We start from the raw sequence: 24,257 nt of genomic DNA on the forward strand, positions 1-24,257 counted from the left end.
AAACTTTTAGCTTATTTTAAAAATAGTCTCTTTGGCATAAGGAGGAGTCAGACATGAATTAAAACTCTAGAAAGAAAAATCAGCAATGGAAAAGACCCATAGAGATTTCATATTTCATCCTTTCATTCAAAAATATTTATTGAAACCCTAGTATTTGCATATCATGCTGCCAGACACTGAGGGATTTGCTAAAGAAATATTAAAGACCTTCTCCCTTCTTTGAGGAGCTTAGAGCTTACTTGGGGAGAACTGAGATAGACTTCTGAAACAGTTAAGTTGTAATTCAAGGCAGCATATGATTAAATACCGAAATATGTACTTCCAACAAGAAATGCTATAGGAGTTCAGAAAAGGGAGTGATAACTCAGTGGCACTACTGTTTTCTGCCTACAAATTGGCAAATTGTAGCACTATTTGTATGAAATATTTTACACTTGTTTTTTTGGCAGCCTTAGGCTTTGACTCCCAGGCAGCATTAAGAGCCAACAAAAATATTTGTACTCCAGTCTCTTCGGAATTGGCTTATTTTTTTTTTCTTATAGGCAGAGGAAGTGCCTTACAGAAACCGGAGTGCCCATGAGAGGCAGGGAGTTTTTGACAGTCATGATCTATTTCAGATACAACCGAAAGAACCAGCTTCGTCATTCTGTTTTTCAATCCAGCAGTGCTTGTCTCTCCGTTGCAAACTCTCTCTGACATTGAGAGGCGGTTTAATTTGAACTTAATGTCCATGACGGACGAGCTAGCCATCAAGGGTCAGATAAATTTACGGCTTTGGAGAATTGCTGATGAAAATCGCCATGGTTATAATGTTGGAGAAGAAACTGACGCAGATGTAGTGGGAGTGCTTATTGGGAGCAGGGTTCCCCGAATGTCAGAAGCCGGTGACATGCTAAAGGTATTGTGCTTGGGGATGACGTTTAGTGAAACTCACTGACTTCCTGTTCTATTTTTGCCATATTCAAATTAACACAGAGCTCAAAGATGAAGCCATGAGGCCTAAATTCTTAAGAATTAAAAGAGAGAGAGAGTAGAGAAAGGAGAAAAAATAAAACCTTTAGGAAGCCAAATACACTATTTGGGCCCATCCATTCCTCATTCCGCTCGGATCCCCTCTGGGACTCCCCGTAGCTGAATGTGGTCATCATTTGGTTGCTTTTCAATCTTATGATTCATGTGTTTTCTGTTTCTTTTAAAAATTCACCATCACTGGTTTACCACCCCTGCATTTTAATCTTCAGCCTTGAGGAGGTGTAGTACTAGAAATATTTTGTTCTTTCCTTGACACTATTCAATGGAATATCTGTGGAGTCCAACACCTTTTGGCAATAACATGCTGTTGGTATTTGTTCTTCTTGCCAGGTTGGTGCCCCGTCTGGTGAGGCAAGTGTTCCCAAGTTAGTGGGACCTAGAGTGACTGACACATCAAGCAAGCCAGTGATCTCACCACTCAGCTTCTGAGCATCTCTTTATCAAAGTAGTTGGCCCTAGCCACAGCTTAAGACTTATCTGGGTCATCCTCTGAGCTGGCTGACTTGGGAAAATGGCCTTGGAAAAATGTTTCACCTATATCTTTTGATATAATTTGGTATCTGTCTAAATAAATGTTATGTAGCAGATGGTTATGGAATGTCTTATCAAATTCTTAGGCAGACTCTGCCCTTGAAATATTTCTATTTAATTATCAAACTGCAAAGCACTAAATAGTAACTATTATTATTTTTTTAAACAAAATCAAGTTACACAATAGGTTGATATTCTGAGAATGAATAGCAAACCTAAAATTTATACAATATGTGAACTCTTCCTTGAGATGTTCTTTGCTAGGTATTTCTAAAAGGGAGCTCCTTATTTCAGAATCCATGGGAGGGTGTGTTTTGGATATATTTGGCGATGTCATCTTGAGAGATGGCTCAGGAGTCAAAGTTCAATGTGTTGTCTACATTTGTTCTTTGCTCCTAGACATGATGGAAAAAAAACGCTCTGCTGTTTTCTTGTTGCTTTTCATGGTTTTAGCATCATGTTCCTATTCTCGCTCAAATCAATAATCCACTGTACAAAGTCTGGCATTTTGTACTGAAGCCAAGTATAAGAAAGTTTTAACTAACGCACTTATGGGGTCGCTGTTTTAACTAACACACATATGGGATTGCTGTTTTGTTGCCTCGTTTTTTTAGGTGCACTTTTCAAGGAGATTGTGTACATTCAGAGAACTTAGAAAACTGGCTGGATATTTCGTCTGGAGCAAAAAAGTGCCCTAAAATTCAGATAATTCGAAGCAGTAAAGACAAGGTAAGAGGAAAGATTTTAATTTGTCCTCGTTGTATTGTCTCATTTCGCACAGCGCATGCTAAATTTCTTCTGTGTGTAAAATATCTGTTAGCAATCAAACATGCTTAGTGATAGCACTCCATTCATTTAGCACTCATTAACGAATATTGAGTCCCCACCAGTTGCCATCCACTCTGCAAGGTGCTGGGGATATAGCAGTAACCAAGTCACATCATGGGCCTGCTGTCGTGGAGTTTGTCATCTTGTGGAGCTGAAGATGACTCTCAGTGGTTGAACTGGAAGAAAAGTTGGACTTCTAGTGTTGTAGAAATACATATTGCTTTTGAAAATAGAGAAAAAAGAAGTTCAGATTCATGGTCAACGAGATTCCTTAAAGGTGGCTTAATTGCAAAATTTTGTTTAGTGTAATGGTCCCTTATCCTAATGTGTTGAGGCTTCCCCAGTAACCATCTTATGAACATAGCTTCCAACGGTCTTGGTAGAGATGGAGAGAAGACCAACATGGGCAGTGACTATCGCAAGTGAGGTCCTTTGGAAAGCCAGTGGGCCTTTGCTATGGTAGCACCACTCTTGACAACACATCAGTCCTGTCACTGGATGAGAGAAGGGAGCAAGGAGCGTATTTAAGCATTTTCAAATGCACATGCCAACCATGCCCTATGGGAAAAGAGAATTCCTGCCTTGCAATCTCCGTGGTGCTATAAGGAGACATTTTCTCCCTAATGACGGCTCTTGTGTTATGAATAATTGTACGGAGTCCTCTGTTATGAATAACTGTACAGCAGCCAGCTGACCTGTCTGTTGAGCTCACTGTGTTCTGTTTGAATGCCACATTAACAAGGAAATGGGCCACTTTCTCTTTTCCCTTACACTTTGCCATTTCAGAGAAATAGCAAGAACTTTACCACTTACGATGATTTAACATTTAATAAAGGAGAGCCAAAGTATTTAATGAGTGATAAATAATAAAATAATCAATAATAATTTGTGATAAGTGATAAATTATAAGTGATAAATAATAAGTGATAAATTATATGTTATGTGTTATGAATAATTGTACGGAGTCCTCTGTTATGAATAACTGTACAGCAGCCAGCTGACCTGTCTGTTGAGCTCACTGTGTTCTGTTTGAATGCCACATTAACAAGGAAATGGGCCACTTTCTCTTTTCCCTTACACTTTGCCATTTCAGAGAAATAGCAAGAACTTTACCACTTACAATGATTTAACATTTAATAAAGGAGAGCCAAAGTATTTAATGAGTGATAAATAATAAAATAATCAATAATAATTTGTGATAAGTGATAAATTATAAGTGAAAATTATAAATGATAAATAATAAAATAATCAGTCGTAACTGATCAGAACTAACAGATTTAAAGTTATTTGGCTGTTGTCACTTTCTGTTGTCTTCCTGGAGAAAAAAAATAATAATAATAACTTTCATACAAACTTCTACCAGCCCTGAATCAGAGTGAATAGATTTGGTGGAAAAGATTCTTAGGCATCTAAACATAGGTATATCCAAATTTTAATTTCTCTCATCAGTCTGAAAAATAGCCAAATTTGGCGCTAATAGAGAATAGTAGAAAGTAGAATACCATAATCCTTGAATATACCCAGGACTCTGATAAGTGGTTAAGATTCTGGAAGATTTTTTTCTTATGTCAATAAAAAAAATTTAAGGATAATACTTCAGCGAAATGTAGTGGGAGGAAGTAGCTTGTTCATTAAATAAAAAGTGCTGCTTATACAACTTCCTTACCTAGCTAGGGGCTCACTATTACAAATTAGTCACTGTTTATATCTGGTCTGGAACATTTCAAAAACTGCTTACCACCCAAACAACCACTGGTGTTTTCTTCCTCGCCTAAGTCCCACTGTGGTTTACCCTAATCTTCCCAGAGACTTCCCACACAGCCACTGCCTCACTCTCTCCAGCTCACCACCACTCTCAAAGAAGATAAGAAGTTCGTAATTTGACTAAAGCTATCCTTTGAAACCAACTTCGGACTAATTATTTTAATAGTGTTGATAAGCCATCTGATTCTATCTCTTGATCACATTATTTCAAAATATTTCCTACCCTATTGCCACCTTTGGCTTACCTGAAAATCTCAGGTCTTTGTTTAAATAAACCTGACCCTGACCTATGGAGACGGCAGTCTAGGGTCGTGTTCGGTTCCATCTATTAGCTCTATTCAAAGGCTATTTGCTACCTGCCTATCATATGCCTAGTAACATTCTAGTCACTTTGTAGGCAGAGAAAAACCTCCATATAATAAGAACCTCTGTTCACAGAAGCTTTGTTTCTTTCCACAAAACAATTAAAAGATAGTATATCCTCATACTCACTATGGGATCAGCATTAAAAAGAAATAATTAGAGCAATTCCAGTTGTCCTGGAGGGATTTCTGTGAGGTTTTGTTGAGTAAAAACAGCAAGATGCATAAAAGTGTTCCTAGCATGATCTTATATTGATCAAAAAATGTCCCTGTATATGTTTATGTATATATGTCTCTATATGATTATTTGAGCATGGGCAAAAATATGGAAGAATTCATACAAGATTGTAAACATGGGCTCCCCTGGTGGAATGACTGATGTGGTGGAGAAGGAAAGCGGAGATATGTAATAAAAATAGAAAAGACACAGAAATAAAATTATTATTGTTATCATTTATTATACTTTAAGTTCTAGGGTACATGTGCACAACGTGCAGTTTTGTTGCATAGGTATATATGTGCCATGTTGGTTTGCTGCACCCATCAGCTCGTCATTTACATTAGGTATTTCTCCTAATGTTATCCCTCCCCCAGCCCCCCACCCCCCGACAGGCCCCGGTGTGTGATGTTCCCTGCCCTGTGTCCAAGTGATCTCATTGTTCAGTTCCCACCTATGAGTGAGAACATGTGGTGTTTTGTTTTCTCTCTTTATGATAGTTTGCTGAGAATGATGGTTTCCAGTTTCATCCATGTCCCTGCAAAGGACATGAACTCATCTTTTTTTATGGCTGCATAGTATTCCATGGTGTATATGTGCCACATTTTCTTTTCTTTTGCTTTTTTTTTTTTTTGAGATGGAGTCTCATTCTGTCACCCAGGCTGGACTGCAGTGGTGCGATCTCGGCTCACTGCAAGCTCTGCCTCCTGGGTTCACGCCATTCTCCTGCCTCAGTCTCCCAAGTAGCTGGGACTACAGGTTCCCACCACTACACCCGGCTAATTTTTGTATTTTTAGTAGAGACAGGGTTTCACCATATTGGCCAAGATGGTCTCGATCTCCTGACCTTGTGATCTGTCTGCCTTGGCCTCCCAAAGTGCTGGGATTACAGGCATGAGCCACCGTGCCCGGCCTACGTGGCACATTTTCTTAATCCAGTCTATCATGGATGGACATTTGGGTTGGTTCCAAGTCTTTGCTATTGTGAATAGTGCCGCAATATACTTACATGTGCATGTGTCTTTATAGTAACATGATTTATAATCCTTTGGGTATATACCCAGTAATGGGATTTGCTGGGTCAAATGATATTTCTAGTTCTAGATCCTTGAGGGATCGCCACACTGTCTTCCACAGTGGTTGAACTAGTTTACAGTCCCATCAACAGTGTAAAAGCGTTCCTGTTTCTCCACATCCTCTCCAGCATCTGTTGTTTCCTGACTTTTTAATGATCGCTATTCTAACTGGTGTGAGATGGTATCTCATTGTGGTTTTGATTTGCATTTATCTAATGACCAGTGATGATGAGCATTTTTGCATATGTCTGTTGGCTGCATAAATGTCTTCTTTTGAGAAGTGCCTATTCATATCCTTTGCCTACTTTTTGATGGGGTTGTTTGTTTTTTTCTTGTAAATGTGTTTGAGTTCTTTGTAGATTCTGGATATTAGCCCTTTGTCAGTTGGGTAGATTGCAAAAATTTTCTCCCATTCTGTAGGTTGCCTGTTCAGTCTGATGGTAGTTTCTTTTGCTGTGCAGAAGCCCTTTAGTTTAATTAGATCCCATTTGTCAATTTTGGCTTTTGTTGCCATTGCTTTTGGTGTTTTAGTCATGAAGTCCTTACCCATGCCTATGTCCTGAATGGTATTGCCTAGTTTTTCTTCTAGGGTTTTTATGATTTTAGGTCTAACATTTAAGTCTTTAATCCATCTTGAATTAATTTTTTGTATAAGGTGTAAGGAAGGGATCCAGTTTCCGCTTTCTACATTTTTTTTTTTTTAGATGGAGTCTTGCTCTGTCACCCAGGCTGGAGTGCAGTGGTGTGTGCTAGGCTCGCTGCAACCTCCACCTCCCAGGTTCAAGCGATTCTCCTGCCTCAGCCTCCCAAATAGCTAGGATTCCAGGCACGTGCCACCACGCCCAGCTAATTGGAATAAAAGTATTTCTTAAACAATATGGTTCCTAAAGGAGAGACACTGGAAACTTTTTTTTTTGACAGGGTCTCCCTCTGTCACCTAGGCTGGAGTCCAGAGACGTGATCATAATTTACTGCAGCCTCGAACCCCTGGGCTCAAGGGATCCTCCCACCTCAGCCTCCCAAGTAGCTGGGACTACAGGTGTGAACCACCACACCCAGCTAATTTTTAAAAATTTTTTATAGAGATAAGGTCTCCCTGTGTTGCCCAGGCTGGTCTCAAACCCCTGGGCTCAAGTGATCCTCCCACCTCAGCCCTCAAAGTGCTGGGATTATAGGCATAAGTGGCCATGCCCATCCTAGAAACATTCTTTTACAAATCAGAACTAAAACAAGGAATTCCACTATTGCTAACACTATTGACGTTATTTGTAAAGCTCTGTCCACTGCAGTAATTCAAGAAACAAGTAATACAAATAATTATTCAAATTAAATATAAAAAAATTATTTACTCATCTTAAGTGGCTGCATATCTGCAGAATCTAAATATGTTAGCTTTAAAAATTATTCAAATGAATTAAAGTTAAATGAAGTGCTGAATGTTCAATAAATATTTAAATATCAATAACCTTACTACATGTTAAATAAAACAAACTTTTAACTTCATGAATAAACAGTCCTATTCATAAAAACAACAGAACTACTCAGCCATAAACTTAAAGAGCAAGGTACATATCCTGCTTTAAAACCATTTTTACTAAGAGATATGTGTTGGAATCAGCTACCAAAAATAGCGATTTTGCTTTGAACGACTTAGCTTAAGCCGTTCTTTGTAATAGTAGTTAGATAGCAGAGCAGTGGTGTATTAAATCTATTTTTTTTTTTTTGAGACAAAGTTTCACTCTTGTTGCCCAGGCTGGAGTGCTGCGGTGCGATCGTGGTTCACTGCAACCTCTGCCTCCTGGGTTCAAGTGATTCTCCTGCCTCAGCCTCCTGAGTAGCTGGGATTACAGGTGCCCACCACCAAGCCTGGCTAATTTTTTATATTTTAAGTAGAGACGGAGTTTCACCATGTTGGCCAGGCTAGTCTCAAACTCCTGACCTCAGGTGATCTGCCCGCCTCGGCCTCCCAAAGTGCTGGGATTACAGGCGTGAGCCACTGTGCCCAGCCTTAAGGCTATTTATAATTTATCATAGCAAAACCTTATCAATTAAAAACATAAGCATTAAGAAAAATAAAAACAAAAATATCAATTAAAAACATAAGCATAAAGAAAAATAAAAACAAAAATACACCAAGTATTTTCTTAGAATATATGGAAAACATCTTGAACATATTCAGGCATGTTCTACATTTTTTGGTGAGAAGACTTCACAAAAATGTCACTTCTTCCTCACCTATTTTTCTTGATTTCATGTAATTCCAATGATTTTTGAATTAGTGTTTATTTAAAATTAATATAAAATTCATTTGGAATGTCATGAGCTGATCAAGAATATCTAAAACATATTTTGAAAAAAAAAAAGAAGTTGATTTAGGCAAGACCACTCCCATCAGATTGCAAACATAGATGATAGATAGATAGATAGATAGATATGATAGATATCAACAGTAATTTAATCCATGATTCTGGTTTAAAAATAGGAATATAGATTCATAGAATACAGTGGAAAGCTCAGAAATAGATGTAAAAATTTTAAAGAACAGTTATCATAAAATAAGAGGAAACAAAAATTATTTCATAAAATGTGTGAGATAACTGGTTTATACTATGGAAACATAATTTCATATTTTACATTAAATATGAAAATAAAATTTAGACTAAGAAATTGATATGTAAAGAAAAGTCACAGAACTAACAGAAAATGAAGTTGAACGTAATTTGAAAGTATGATCATTTATTTTACCTCTGAAGCAATATAGTGTGTAATAACAAAAGAAAAATATTCATATACATGATTTTCTTTTACAAAAAATAAGAGTTAACTTGGCCGGGCATGGTGGCTCATGCCTGTAATCCCAGCACTTTGGGGACAGAGATGGGTAGATCACCTGAAGGTCAGGAGTTCGAGACCAGCCTGGCCAACCTGGCGAAACACTGTCTCTACTAAAAATGCAAAAAAATTAGCCAGGTGTGGTGGCAGGTGTCTGTAATCCCAGCTACTCGGGAGGCTGAGGCAGGAGAATCGCTTAAATCTGGGAGGTGAAGGTTGCAGTGAACCAAGATCGTGCCATTGCACTCTAGCCTGGCTGACAAGAGCATAACTCTGTCTCAAAAAAAAAAAAAAGAGTTAACTAAAGCACACACTTCAGGAAAATATTTGCCACTAACAGAATATTCATCATAATGTAATAACACTAAGAAAAATTAAAAAGGAAAACATCAATACACCAAAAAGTAAGTGGGCCAAAACACATATATTCTCACAAGAGGAGATTCAGAAAGTAGATATAAATATGGAAATATGTTCAACCTCACTAGTTTTCAAATAAATACAAATTAAAGCGATAATAAGCTGTGCTAACACCCAGTGTTGGTGATGCCAATTAGCACAACCTTTTTGGAAAGCAATTTGGCAGCATGTTTCAAAAGTCATAAATATATTCATTCCGTTTGAAGCATTAATTTCAGCCTTAGAATCCTGAGGAAATAACTTGAAAGAAGAAAATCCCTAGGCATGAAGATGCTCTTGCCATAGCATTTATAGAATTAGAAACCTGGAAAGAATGAAACTGTTTAGCAATAAGGAATGATTCAGTAAAATAAGTTATGTCAATCTGGTAAGAGTGTTGTGCAGCAAGCAATTCTTTGGCCTTGTGGATATTGCCAGCTAACTGACACCCCAGCTGCCTCTGCATCCCATCTGCCCTTTAAGTCTTCACTCCCTCTTATCCAGCTTGATTCACGAAAGAGCCATCAGCCTGGTAAGGAGTCCCATACTGGGTTTCTTAGGACAAAGCTTCAGCTTTTTAACTGTACTCGCCTGGACCTCAAGTTACACAAAAATACCTTCACCTCACTGGCTCCTCTCTCCTTCCACTGCACCTGAAAGAAACATACTGTCTCCTCTTTTCAGGTCCACTCCAACCTGGTTTCTGCCCCACTGTTCCCCTGAACCTGTTCTTGCTAAGGTCACTAGTGGACTCCATGCAGCCATTCCAGTGGACACTATAAGGTCCTCATCTAACTTGGCTGATAGCCAGCATTCTTAAAACTGCCTTTTCCATCGCTTTCCATGGCATGTCCACTCCATGCGCTCCTCCTTCTCTGTGGCCAGGCCTCAATTCCCTTGCTGGGCCTTGCTGGCCCCTTCTCTCCCTGTCTCTAAATATTGGAGCCATTTAAGGCCCAGTGTTGGCTCTTCCTCTCTTCTTACTCTACATTTCGTCTGTAGACAATCTTATTCACTTCCATGGCTTTATAAATCATCTGTATGTTCATGTCTCCTTTATCCCCACCCCAGATTGCTCCTCTGAGCTCCAGGCCCATACCCAACTTGACACATCTGCTTGAGTATCACACAAGTATCTTGAACTACATACACCCAAAGCTGAAGTCTTGAATCTTCTACCCACCTGCCTGTCCATCAGTATGCCCCATCTCCATGTATGGTACCTCCATCTGTCCATTTGCTCACCAGCATCCTCCATATCCATGTCCCCCACTTCCAGTCCTGCCCCATGCCACTTCTAAGGGGTACCTTGACTGTCTCGTTCTTTCCCTTTCCATTGTACCATCTTAGCTCAGTCATTTCTTGATGATTCCTTGATACCATGTGACCTTCCAGTTTTATTCTGGTGGAATGTTCTATACTTCTACTAGTCTATAAGCTCTTTGAGGGCAAGAACCATAGCTGTTTGGTTCACTGGTATATTCAGTACATTGTGCAGCACTTGGCATATGTTGCAAGCTTGATAAATATTTATGGAATAAATAAATGGAATAATTATAGTTATGTAAAAGCTACATATGTGAGAACTAGAGGAAATGTGGAAACTTGAAAAGAGTTGGTGGAAATATGATTTTTAAAAATTCTGATAATCTTGTTATAACGTTTGAGTGTGAATTCAATTTAAGACATATATGTATACAAGATAAGATATGTGGCGCGGATATAAATGCTGCGTTGAAGATTCAGCATGAATGAGAGTTCAGGCATTTGTTGAAGATGAGTTAGTGGGAATGGTTTGGGATCTTTCACTGTGCTCAGAATTCCCTAAAGATAATTGAACTCCAGTCCAGGTGAAGTGGACTGAAAGAACTTGCCTTCTTCCAGCATGATAATATGGCCAGAACTTTTTGAAAATGGAAAGATAGGGGTGACCTCCAGGGACTAGATGAGACTTAGCATGCTTATCAAAGAACCAGGGAGACAGCAGAGTCTTAGGTGGCAGTGCCTAAGTCTGGGAGAAAGTGAGAAGTATAACAGAAGACAGACAGCTGCCAGCTTGTCTAGACTATGGCTCTCCATAGGGGGTGATAAGGTTACCACTTCCTGCACTCCCAGGTTCCTTTTACTCAGCCCTCATTCCCACCAGATCCCATCATGCGCCTGATGCAAAAGGAGTCCACTGTTGGCATGTTAATTCCTATAATTTTCCTTCTGAACAGGACACCTGGCTGCCTTGTTCCTTTGGACCATTTCCTTGGGAAAAAGTTACTTTGGGGACATTTCAAGATTGTCTTTTTGTGTCCCTACTATACACACACACACACACGTACAGGCACACAGATGTATCCCTGTACACATACAAACACACACACACACAAAAACACTCCCTCCACCCAATTTTGATCATATGTTTGACCACAAGCAAAACCTTAACTAATTCTAAAGCACATTTCACAGGCCACCTTCTTTAATCATTATCTAACCATATTAGCAATAAGGAATAGTTGACAAATGTATCTTCACACCTAGGATCATCAAGGCACGCTGTCTTAAATGAACCCTAGATCAAAGAGAAACAGATGAAAAAAAGGCATGTGTTTGGATGGGAATAATTAATATCATAAAGATAGAAATTTTTCTAACATTAAGGCATATATTTAATACAATTTCATTTAGACTCAGTCCCCTCAACCCCTTTGGATAAAATGAATATGGATGAATAATGTCCAGGAAATGCTAAGAAAATTATGAAAATAGAAATAAAGCAGGAGAGATTTGCCTTATCAGATGCTAAATATATTTAAAATCACAGGAGTAAAAACTTAATGACATTGGAATAGAAGTAGATCAATAGATTATTAGAACAGAGCAGAGTTCAGAAATAGATTCCAGATAAATGGAAATTTAATATAGGACAAAATGATATTTCAGTTCAGTGGGAAAAGGAGGTTTGTTTTTGTTTAATAAATGGCTGTGACATAATTGATTAACCATCTGGATAAAGTTGGACCCTTATCTCACACTGTATATAAAAATACATTCCGGATGGACTGAAGACATAAGCTTAAAAAATAAAGCAATAAAGATGTTGGAACAATTTTATATTTGTCCGTAAGCTAGAGTTTGGGAAGCAGTTTATAGCCGAGACAAGAAACCCTGTATTTGATTACTTAAAAGCACATTGTGTAAGGGTAAAAGATGCCACAAGCAAAAGTTACAAGACAAACAATAGATTAGGAGAAAAATATGTGTCAGAAATATGACAGATAAAGATTAATATCTACACCATGCAGAGAGCTCTTGAAAATTGATAAGAAAAATATACACACAAAGCAGAAAAATGGTCAAAGAATAAGAATATGCAATTTACAAAAGAGCAAACCAAATAGCCAACAAAACATCTATTCTTTTATATTTTTATTTATTTATTTATTTATTATTATTTTTTTTTGGAGGCAGTGTCTTGCTCTGTCACCCAGAAACATCTATTCTTTACATCAGCTCTTCTGAGAAATTCTCCCTCCTGTGGCAGGTCAAAGGGTGAGATCATATGAGGCTCTATGATGGATGGAAATGAGGCAAAAATCATCATTTTTTCCCCATATCTTCCCCGCACAGACTACAGTGACTATGGTGGGAAGCTTCTCTCCAAGACACTCAAAGTGCATGGTGAAGAATGTGGACTCTAGCAGGGAGCTCTGCCAGAATAAAAGTCAGCCCAACCGGACCTGCACCTGTAGCATCCCAACCAGAGCAACCTACAAAGGTATGTGGATTCTTCTGGGTTATTTTTGTTATAAAGTCAAAAAAACAAGGGAACCACCTGAGTTTAGTTTGCCCAAGGAATCTGAATAGTTCCCCCTCTGTAGACTCACTCCCTCACTACCCCCTGGTTCCCACTTTTCCTCTGGGTCCTCCTCAACTCTGGTTTACCTCTTTCATTGACTCCAAGACCCCACTATCAGATATGCCTGGACAATGACAAGAGGAGGGCAAGTTGGATAGGAGAGTGCAGAAAAGCCAGATAGCACTGGGCCGACTGTACCCAAATAGTTTAGATAATTCAGAGATCTGAAAAGCAAGAAATGCCCTGGGTGAGATGAGAAATTTTAACAACCAATGTTCTATCAGTTTGAGTTCATTGCATTCATACATCCATCCAGGAAGTATTTATTGAACATCTACTATATGTGAGGCACTATGCTAGGTACTAGGGATACAGTGACTCCCCCTTGCCCCTAAAAAAAGACTGTACACAGGGATAGAGAGAAGTAAGTAGCTCATTACAATGCAGTGTGTAAATACAGGGAACATAGAGTACCATGAGAAGCACATGAAAAATGTACCTTACTGGACATGGCAGAGGGGGAAGGGGGAAGGAAAGCTTCCTGGAGGAAGTGATGTCCAGACAAGGCGAGGGTAGAGTTGAGCCAGACAAAGAGGACGGGGATGGGTATTTCAGACAGAGACCAACCTGCATGATGGGCAGGAGAAAAAAAGCTTTATTTGAAGAACAAGAAGAGCTTCTACATGGCCAAGGCACGTGGGGTAGGGGAAGGTGGAAAGGGGAGAAAGAGGGAAGATAGATACCAAAGGAGGCAGCCAGGGGACCATGAAGGGCCTTGTGAACCATGAATCCTGGGAGCTGTGATGAGATGCTGAAAGGTTTAAGCTGGAGGCTGGCAGCACAATCAGATTTTTATTACAGAAAGGTTCCATTGTGCATTGTCTGTCTTTCCTACTGGAATGTGAGCCCCATGGAGGCAGGGACTTGGAGAAGACATCTTCACTGCTGTGCTTAGAACAGTGTCTGGCACAATGTAGGCATTCACAATCAATAAACGTTTCTTGAATGAGTGAATGGCTTGAAGGTGGAGAATGAACCAAAGAAGGGAAAGACTGAAAGACTGAGTTCCGAAAGGTCACTTGGAGGGGTCCAAGTGAGAGGGAAAGTGAAAGCGGAAAGCTACTGGAGGGTCCAGGTGAGAGGGAAAGTGAGAGCTGGAGGAAAAGCCAAGGGGGATGGAGAGAAGTGGATTCAATAGATGGTCAGGAGGTACGGTGGGCAGACTGAGGACTCCTGAGTCTCTTCGAATGAGAAAGACTAGAAGTAGAGTTGAGTTCATGGAGTAGGTCTCCAGGACTGAGTGATGATCATTAATGGAGCTGAGTGGGTTTTGTGGTGAGAGCTGGAGTTACCCAATATCTTAGTCCATTCTGGCTGCTATAACAAAATACCTTAGACTGGATAATTTATAAACAATAGAAATGTATTGCTTACAGCCCTGGTGACTGGGGAGTCCACGGTCAAGGCTCCAGCAGATTCAGTGTCTGGTAAGGGCTTGGCCTCTGACTTCACAGATGGTGCTTGTTGCTGTATTCTCACATACAGAAGGGGCAAGGGAGCTCTCTTAAGCCTCTTTTGTGAGGACACTAATCACATCCATGAGGGTGCAGCCCTCATGATTTAATCACTTCACAAAGGCCCCATGGCTTAATACTATCACATTGGGTATTAGATTCCAACTTATGAATTTAGGGGAGACATAAATATTCAGACCATAGCACCCAATAGATCCTAAATCCTTCAAAAGGCAATTTAATGCACCAGGCCAGAGATGTGAGCTTAAAAATGCTCTCAGCCACTGGGTGGTGGCTGTTTGGGTCTGATTGCTTGGAAAATCACCTCGATTTTCCACTTTACTTTGTCCACACTGTGCAGCCTTTGTGATGCATTTCTGGTTAATTTTGTTCATTAAAACGCAGACCTTGCTCACCTATAAAATATGCCTCTGAAGTATTTGAGATCACCTTGTAAAGCTAGCTGGTTACTTTTAGAGCCTCCATCAGTTGCACCCAACCCTTCACCTGCCGTTTTCTGAATATCTTACATATCCCGAACAGGCAAACAAATTCGCTTCCCAGCCTCTTGTACTCAGCCAGCCAGTGACCATTGCCAAGCCTTTATCCATGGCCTTCTTTAAACCTAGAATGGCTTCCCCCTTTCACAAAATCCTTTCTCCCTTTCTGCTTTGAAACATTGGAGAAAAATCACCTCTTCCATATGCCCTTGCCGGATTCTGCTCTGACTTTCTCAGCCATTCTAACGCCCCTTTGGTCCTCCATGCACACCCCTGTCTTGGTACCCAGGTTACCAGAGGGAACTGAAACCACTCGTATGGTTGTTTCCTTGACTGTGCTGTCATCACCTAAATTATTTTACCTCTTCCAGAATAACTGTAAATGCTTTCCTAGAAGAAATCATGAATATTCATTTCCTTGTGATATTTCCAAATAGAGTTTTGTGCCTATTTGGTGCTTGAAAAAAAGTATGACTTTTGCAGTCTTCATCACCGGACACTTATAGATTCCACTAGAGTGTATTTTCACGGGGAGTCCCTCTGAGCTGACTGTCCCTGTGTTCATTCTACTCACATGTATCAAGTGTCTGTTCAGAGGCTTTTGCAGAGAAGTCATGCCAGCCCTCCAAGCCTCTTTGTCTTGAGAACAGCAGATGATCATTTCACACACACCCTTTGTACGTGAACCGAATTTTATGTGGAATTCTGACTTTCAGAGGGAGTGTTATTGCTGTGGAGAAGGACCTTAAAATAAGGGTTTTTAGACTTTGGGAACCACACACTAATAAAATTTCAATAAGAAAATTAGGGGTGCCAACAGAGTCAAGCCACCTTCTTATTTTGTCAAGACTTAGAATTAAAAAGCACCCTCTCGGCCAGGCGTGGTGGCACACGCCTGTAATCCCAGCACTTTGGGAGGCTGAGGCAGGCAGATCACTTGAGGTCAGGAGTTCAAGACCAGCCTAGCCAACATGGTGAAACCCCGTCTCAACTAAAATAAATAAATAAACAAATAAATAGCACCACCTCCTATTCCTATTAATTCACCAAAGGGAAAAGATATTAATACCTTGTTATTAGCACTGGTCCCTGGACAGAAGGGGATTTGAAAGGTGATACTCTGTGTTGTGGCCCCAAACCTGGGCTCTATACAATCATTCCATGGGGAGCAACGCAACCACAGGTTCCTGGGTCCACCCCAGGCTTGCTAAATCAGAATATTTAGGGGCATGGCCCTGGGATCCATATCTTTGTAAATTTCTCAGGTGATTCTGATAGACAACTGGGTTTGAGAATCACTACCTTGGATAGAGTATGTATGTTTAAAGAAATACAGGAAATACTACATTTCTCTAATGCTGATTTAGTAGTTTTGAAATCCTTGTTATTTTGTTCTTTTGGGGTTTTCTAACCAATGAGTAGGTTTTCAAAGGCAAATAAGAAAACCTTTATCACAGATTTGGTGACAGTTGACCCCAAGAAGATCATGGAACCCAGCCCATGGAAACTACACTTTAGAGTATGTTAGGTAAATATTTGCAGCGTGGATTTTTCTGAAGGTGCAGGATTTCTAATGCTCCGGTTTTCATGTTCTAGGCACTTCTTGCTCGGTGACTTGTTTTATTCTTATGCCTTGGCTAATTAAAAGCTGAGATAGTGATCCCTAGGAGAGTATGAGATGTAAATGAGCTGTAAAATGGCTTCTTCCTTGTGATTATCCATGGGAGGCTTGGAACTCGAGGTGGCTTCAGTCTGTTTGGAGGCTTGAGCTGTGCACTTCGGCTGCCTGATGCGAATGGCCCACGGGGAAGGAACCACATACTGATTGAAATGTTAGCAAACAGCTGGCACGCTCCCGCCCACTATGCAGAGGAGGCAAAAATATTTATCTTTTTTTGCATTTACAGCTATGCTTGACTATAGCAGGACTCCACCATAAATGACTTTTTCCCCCCTTCCCTCCAGATGTTTCAGTTGTCAATGTGATGTTCTCCTTCGGTTCTTGGAATTTATCAGACAGATTCAACTTTACCAACTGCTCATCATTAGAAGAGTAAGATTTTATTTGAAATTTGAATATTCTCTCGTTGGTCTTAATTTACTTATTTGTTTGACTCCTCGATTTCCTAAAGAACTCTTTTGTCAGACAGAACTTTCCAAAATGCCTTTTGAAGCATGGTGTAATGGGAGATAGGAGAGCCACTGAGCTAATAAGCTCTGCTCACACATTCTAGCCCCGACTAGTAAGCCGGCGCCGCGAGGGAGAGAGATCCACTGTGCTTAAGTGTTCATACCCGCAGGGAAATATGTCTTCCCAGGACCGAGAGGCAGCCTTGAAGTAAGTAAAGAAGAAGGGACAAGCCAGGTGTGGTGGCTCACATCTGGAATCCCAGCACTTTAGGAGGCTGAGGTGGGCAGATCGCTTGAGCCCAGGAGAGTTTGAGGCCAGACTGGGCAATATAGTGAGACGCCATCGCTACAAAAAAACACAAAAGTTAGCCAAGCATGGTGGTGTGTGCCTGTAGTCCCAGCTACTTGGGAGGCTGAGGTGGGAGGATCACCTGAGCCTAGGAGATGGAGGTTGCAGTGAGCCGGGATGGCGCCCCGCATTCCAGTCTGAGTGACAGAGTGAGATTGTCTCAACAGAAAGAAGGAGCGCTGCTAGGTTCTCTTCTGATTGGAATGGCTTCGGGAATTTGGGCGGAGTGAGAAGCCTTGAGTGTAGGGGTAAAAAGTCATACTAGAGAAGGACAAGGTGAAGTCCCTTTCACCAAAAGAACATGTTCCTGCTGCCCCCCTTTTTCACCATCTTTGGCCTCTTTGAGCTACATAGGCCCCTGAGTTAATGCCAAACCTCACTCCTTGCTTCTAAAGCAGCAAGAGGACAGAGGAAATATGTTTCTCAGATGCCTGACTTTCCAATTGGAAGTTGGGACGGAGGCCTGCAGGGCACCTTGGGAGGCTGCATGAGTAGCAGTGCTGTAGATCACTCCATGGTTTGATTGACCAGTTATGTGAGCGCCAAATGGGAGTTTCTTTTGGCCTGGCCTGGGAACCATGGTTTCTATGGGGAAAATGAATTTGAACTTGAAGCTGAGCTGGGAGGCTGCTCTTGAATGATTAGAACAGGAGCCCCTGGGCCTCATCTCTTCCACTGAGGCACTTTGAAGAAGATGACACAAGGCCCATTTCAATTATTGCTAAGAAACAGAATGAATTTAAGGAGAAAAAATACAAAAATTGCTACAGAAAGCCTCAGAAGTTCATGAAAATAGGAAAAAAGGGTGAGAATTAAATAGAATTATATAGCTCAAAGACAGTTGAAAGATAACATAGCTCCCCTGATGCCCACTTTAAGGCCAGATGAAAGGAACCGACTAGCCCCAGGTCCCACAACTCGGTAATTAAGAACCAGACCTCAGACCTAGGTCCCCTGGGGAGGGTGAGCGCCCTTTCCATAGGTAACTGCTTCCTGTTAGGAAAGCACTTAGTACAGTAATCACACCCCGGGGGTAGAAGAAGCGTGCAAATCACAAACCCGCTTCTAGCTCACTTAGGTGGCCAGATCCACGCAAAAGCCAATGTGTCTTCTCCTTCCATGGAAACTGCAGTTTCTGTAGATCAGAATCTCAGAATGTTTCCTCATTTCTTGGAGAAGGTATAAAACAAACTGGGTCCCCTGGCCCTGCGCTAGCACCCCTTGCTAGAGCTAAGGCTTCCTCTGGCCTCCCTTGGCCCTGTTTCCAGATCAACCCTGATTTCCCTTTTTAACATTCCTTCTCATAAGTGCTTTTCAAGTCCTCCACAGTTTACCCAATCATGATAGGTGATTTGATTAGTAGAAACACAATTCTTCCTTAATTTGATTATAAAGCAAACACAGGCACCTCGTTGCCTCTGCTTGCCAGCTAACACTTTCTGTCTCACATCTTCCAGGCAGTTGGCAGTGTGACTGCTGGAGTGAGTGAGGGCTTCCTGATTTTGGAAGGCAGGGTGGGTAGAGGCGGGGAGAGAGAGAGATCCATCTCCAGAGGGACTTACCTGAGGGTAGACAAATAGCAGAACTGGATTCAGAAACAGATTCATTGGGTTCCTATTATCTACAGACCAGCAGGTGACCCAGCTTCAGGTTTCCATGGCAACACCCCTGCAGGTGCCATTCCGGCCCATCAACCTGAGGGCTTCCAAGAGCAGGGCACAAAGCCTCACAGGAATGTCTGTCCAGGGATTTTTTTTTTTTTTTTTTGTCTTCTTTTAAATGCTTGCATGCCACATCACAGAGGGAAATTCTAGGATGTGAACATTGTCCTAAAACGCAGGAATTAAGTCAGTTTTCTGTGTTGCTAGATGCCCAGCATGCGTAGAAACTGGCTGCGCGTGGTGTAAAAGTGCAAGAAGGTGTATCCACCCCTTCACAGCTTGCGACCCTTCTGATTATGAGAGAAACCAGGTAAAGTGACATTTTTGGTATTGTAAGTCTTAACCGCCGGGCATGGTGGCTCACGCCTGTAATACCAGCATTTTGGGAGGTCGAGGCAGGTGGATCAACTGAGGTCAGGAGTTCGAGACCAGTCTGACCAACATGGCAAAACCCTGCCTCTACTAAAAATACAAAGTTAGTGGGGCGTGGTGGCGCATGCCTGTAATCCCAGCTACTCGGGAGGCTGAGGCAGGAGAATCGCTTGAACCCGGGAGGCAGAGGTTGCAGTGAGCCGAGATCGCACCACTGCACTCCAGCCTGGGTGACAGAGTGAGACTCTGTCTCAAAAAAAAAAAAAAGGTTTAACCAAAAATAAATGTCTGTGACTGCCTGGTCCTACCTTCTCTTTTATGTTTGTTGCACACTTTGAATTTACCACCCATCTGGATGTTGAAGGGATGTTCTCCATTCCAGGAACAGTGTCCAGTGGCTGTCGAGAAGACATCAGGAGGAGGAAGACCCAAGGAGAACAAGGGGAACAGAACCAACCAGGCTTTACAGGTCAGACCCTATTTTTGTGTGGTTGAGGGGAAAACCTCTCTTTGAATGACCGTAACAACAACTCGTACTACTTTGGGTTCCTTAAAAAAATTCTCTATTTTACTTTCTACCAAAATTCCCTTTTCTATCTTTGGTTTTTTAACCAAGTTTCACTTAATTAGCTCAATACATCAAAGGCTGGACACTCACATAAAATAAATTAAAATTCTGTAATTATGAAAAATGATGTTGCTCTGGTCGAAATAAAATTGTAAAGGTGACTTTGCGGCTCACTGGGGAAGAGCTGGAAGGAAGTTTTAGCATTCCATCTGAGGGCTTTCAACTTGCACCTCATATAATTGCGTTTCTGGGGGTTATGTGTGTGGATGGGGGTCTGCGCAAAGTGTGCAAACTAACCTCGATTCCATTGTTTTTTTCAACTTTGTAGGGACATCTAACCAGTAGTGAACACTGCTAAACCAGAATTGTTATAGAATGTGTATTTCTCTTGCCTTCTCACAAGCAGTTATTTATCCATGAACTTTCCTTGGAAATGCCCCTTATTTTCTTCATAGTAAATTACTAAGTCCCCATGTCAGTCATGTTTGAAAAGAGGGGACATGACAACGTAAACATTTCTGGGCGGAACATATGTGACTGTGCTTACAACTTCACTCAGTCAACAAAAGTTCATTGAGCATCTATATGCTCTATAAACACAAAAAGAGGATAAGTCCTGCCCTTGCTAACCTTGGAGTCTAGCAGAAATAAACAAATTAAAAATGACAGCTCTGGGGAGAAAAAGGCTCCATTTTCCATTTCTCTAATCTGTGGTTTTGACTTCTCCACTTGCTGCTTACCTAAGGTCAAGTGCAAAGGTAAATAAGCAGCACATTTTGAATTATGACTGAAAAGTTTATAGTAACTTCAGGTGAATTAAGTAACAGGCAGAGGGAATGTAAATCAAATGGCTATGAAGTTAATTAAAGGCATTAGAAAAGCTTGATGCTCAGGTGTCTCCAGACTTTAGCAGTCTTTGAGGTCTTGTTAAGTAATGGGCTCCTTTTCTCATCCCATTGGTTTGGAAAACTAAGACACAGCGACAAGGACTTGGATCAGGGAGACAGTGGCTTTGTGGCTTTTTCTTTTTAATTAAACTTTATTTTTGTTCCAGGGTTTGTTTGTTTGTTTTTTCGTTTTGATAAAATACACAAACAAAATTTACCATTTTTATTGCTTTTCAGTGTACAGTTAGTCGTGGTAAGTACATTCACATCATTGTACAACCCATCTCCAGAACTCTTTTCATCTTGCAAAACTGAAACTCTATGCTCATTAAATAATAACTCTTCATCTCTCTTTCCCCTCAGCCCTTAGAAACCGCCATTCTAATTTTTTGTCTCTGTGAATTTGACCACTCTAGGTACCTCACATAAGTGAATTTGTCTTTTTGTGCTGGCTTCTTTCACTTAGCATGATGTCCTCGAGGTTCATCTGTGTGGTCGCATGGGTCAGAATTCCCTTCTTTTCTAAGGTTGACTAATATTCCAGTGTATGTATATACCATATTTTGTTTATCCATTCATCCATGGATTAACGCTTGGGTCGCTTCCACATTTTAGCTATGATGAATAATGCTACTAGAAACGTGGGTGTGCTGCTATTTCTTCGAGACCCTGCTCTCAGTTCTTTTGGGTATATGCCCAGAAGCGGAATTACTGGATTGTATTGTAATTCTCTTTTTGGTTTTTTGAAGAACCATTGTACTGTTTTCCATAGCAACAATACCATTTTGCATTCCCACTAACAGTGCACAAGGGTTCCAGTTTCACCACATCCTCACCAACACTTGTTATTTTCAATTTTGTTTGATAGTAGCCATCCTAATATGTGTCAGGTGGTATCTCATTGTGGTTTTGATTTGCATTTCCTTGATGATTAATGATGTTGAGCATCTTTGTATGTGCTTGCTGGCCATTTGTATATCTTCTCTGGAGAAATGTCTAATCAAGTCCTTTGCCCATTTTTAAAATTGGATTATTTTTGTTGTTGTTGAGTTGTAGGAGTTCTTTATGTATTCTGGATATCAACCCCTTATCAGATATATCATTTGCAAATATTTTCTACCATTCCATAGGTTTCCTTTTCATTCTGTTGACTGTGTCCTATAATACACAGAGTTTTTAATTTTGATGAAGTCCAGTTCATTTATTTTTTCTTTTATTGCCCATGCTTTTGGTGTCATATCCAATAAATCATTGCCAAATTCAATGTCATGAAACTTGCTTTCTACATCTATTTGTAAAGGTCTGTAGCACTTATATTTTGGCCTCTGATTCATTCTGAGTTCATTTTTATATATGGCATAAGAAATGGGTCTAACTTCATTCTTTTGCATGTGGATATCCAGTTTTCCCAACATCATTTGTTGAAAAAAATGTCCTTTCCCCATTGAATGGTCTTGGCACCCTCATTGAAAATCATTTCACTGTATTTGTGAGAGTGTATTTCTGGGTGTTCTTTTCTATTCTATTGGTCTATGTCTGTCTTTGTGGCAGTACTGCACTGTTTGATTACTGTAGCTTTGTAAAGTAGATTTTGAAATCAGGAAATGTGAATTCTTCAAGTTTGTTCTTCTTTCTCAAGATTGTTTTAGAAAATAATAAACTTTTAATTTTGAGATAATTGTAGATTCACATGTACTTGTGAGACAATAATACTTAACATCTTTTACCCAGTTTCCTTCAATAGTATTATCTTGCAAAACTATAGCACAACATCACAGTCAGGATATTGACGTTGACAGCAGTCAAGACACAGAACAGCTCTATCGTCACAAGGCTCCCCAGGTTGCCCTTTCACAGTCACATCCATTTCCTTCCTCCCTCCCATTCTCCGTCTTTGATGCCTGGCAACCACTGATCTCGGCTCCATTTCTATAATTTTATCATTTCGATAATTTTATATAAACGGAATCATCCAGATGTACCCTTTGGGGGACTGGCTCTTTTAACTCAACATAATTCTCTGGAAATTCATCCAAGTTCTTTTATGTATCAATAATTCATTCCTTTTTATCGCTGAGTCGTGGTCCAGGCAGCGGCTTTTTAAACTTCTTTAATTTTAAAGATAAATATCATAAAGTCACTACATCCTGGTTTCCTGCAGTGTATCTCTGTGCACCCTTTGAACTGTGTGGTTAAAAGAACTGGGGTCACCACAAGAGAAGAAGAAGGCTGAAATAAACAAAAGCCCAGATCTGTTTTCAGTGCTTCTCTGTGGATTACCCCTCTAAGTATGGAGAAAGACATTTTGTTGATACTGACATGTTTTCTTTAAATATGTGACTCAGAGCAGAATCTCTCTTTTGTTTGATAGGGAATGGAGTGTTATTTGTCACAGGAGGGATTTCTCATGCTCTGTCAAACACTGCTGTCTTTCATTATCAGGTGGAATGTGTAACATTCTGGTTTCCACTTTGGGCCTTCATGTTGGCCTTGAACAAAGCACCCAATGTCTTTGTGATTCTGTTTCTACCAGAGAAGTCACTCACAGCTTTGCTTCAATGCATCTGCCCACACTACATATGTACCGAGTACTTCCTGTGTGCTAGCACTAGGAATGGAGCAGGTACTGTCCTAGGCACCTAGGATCCTGAACTTGAGTTGATTCTTTCTAGAGGCATTTATTGCACACCTATTAGATGCAATTATACCGATCTCCACAGATTCCATGAGGAGGATTCAAATGAATCAGGCACATCTCTGGCCATCAGTCTCAAGAATCTTATCCATGAGTACATAAGTAACAATACAAGATTTTAAAAATATTAATATAGGGAAAGTACAAGAAAGTATACAGAGAGCCTCTTTATGCCCGGGGCTTTGTTTTAGTCCTTCCTTTTGCTTAAACCCAGTGCCTTGAAGTTGAAAACACTTAATCAGTGTGGTTGGTTAAGTCTTTGATTGACAATGGATTGATTGATGGAGATGGCATTTCAGCCCACCTTTGAGGACGAGAAGCATCCAGACACATGAATGCGGGTATTCGAAGCAGGGGAACCAGCATAAGCACAGTGTGGGGATAGGAGCCAGAAGATTCCAGGACACACGCTAGAGGAAACCCTAAGTAGGCACAGAGGATGCAGGAAGTTATGAGACACAAGGTCGAAATGACCCTGGAGCCTGCATATATAGGGCCTCACATACCAGTCCTATGAGTGCTGACTTTATTCTTCAGTGGCAATGGAATGCTATTCAAGGTATCTTATTTTATTTTTTTAGTGTATGAGTTTGCTAATCCAAGGATCTGGTACTCATGAGGTAGGGTCCTGGTTCAGTCCCTACTAGGCCGGTAGCACTCACACTGTTTCATGACCCCAAGACCTACCCCTGT

The 24,257-nt window shown here is 40.5% G+C and overlaps 1 protein-coding gene across 3 annotated transcripts in view; it reads left to right on the forward strand.

Annotated features, from left to right (window-relative positions):
• Positions 1-24,257, forward strand: part of PLXNC1 (plexin C1) — a 159,301-nt gene that overhangs the window by 58,801 nt on the left and 76,243 nt on the right. For all 3 annotated transcript variants that reach the window (XM_002823595.5, XM_054527490.2, XM_054527491.2), the window contains exons 5-9: positions 2,178-2,292; positions 12,660-12,807; positions 16,868-16,955; positions 19,250-19,352; positions 19,797-19,883. In XM_002823595.5, coding sequence (XP_002823641.3) covers positions 2,178-2,292; positions 12,660-12,807; positions 16,868-16,955; positions 19,250-19,352; positions 19,797-19,883 — 541 coding nt within the window. The remainder of the gene's footprint in view (positions 1-2,177; positions 2,293-12,659; positions 12,808-16,867; positions 16,956-19,249; positions 19,353-19,796; positions 19,884-24,257) is intronic.

Source organism: Pongo abelii, chromosome 10 (assembly GCF_028885655.2).
Source record: "Pongo abelii isolate AG06213 chromosome 10, NHGRI_mPonAbe1-v2.0_pri, whole genome shotgun sequence".
NCBI lineage: Eukaryota > Metazoa > Chordata > Mammalia > Primates > Hominidae > Pongo > Pongo abelii.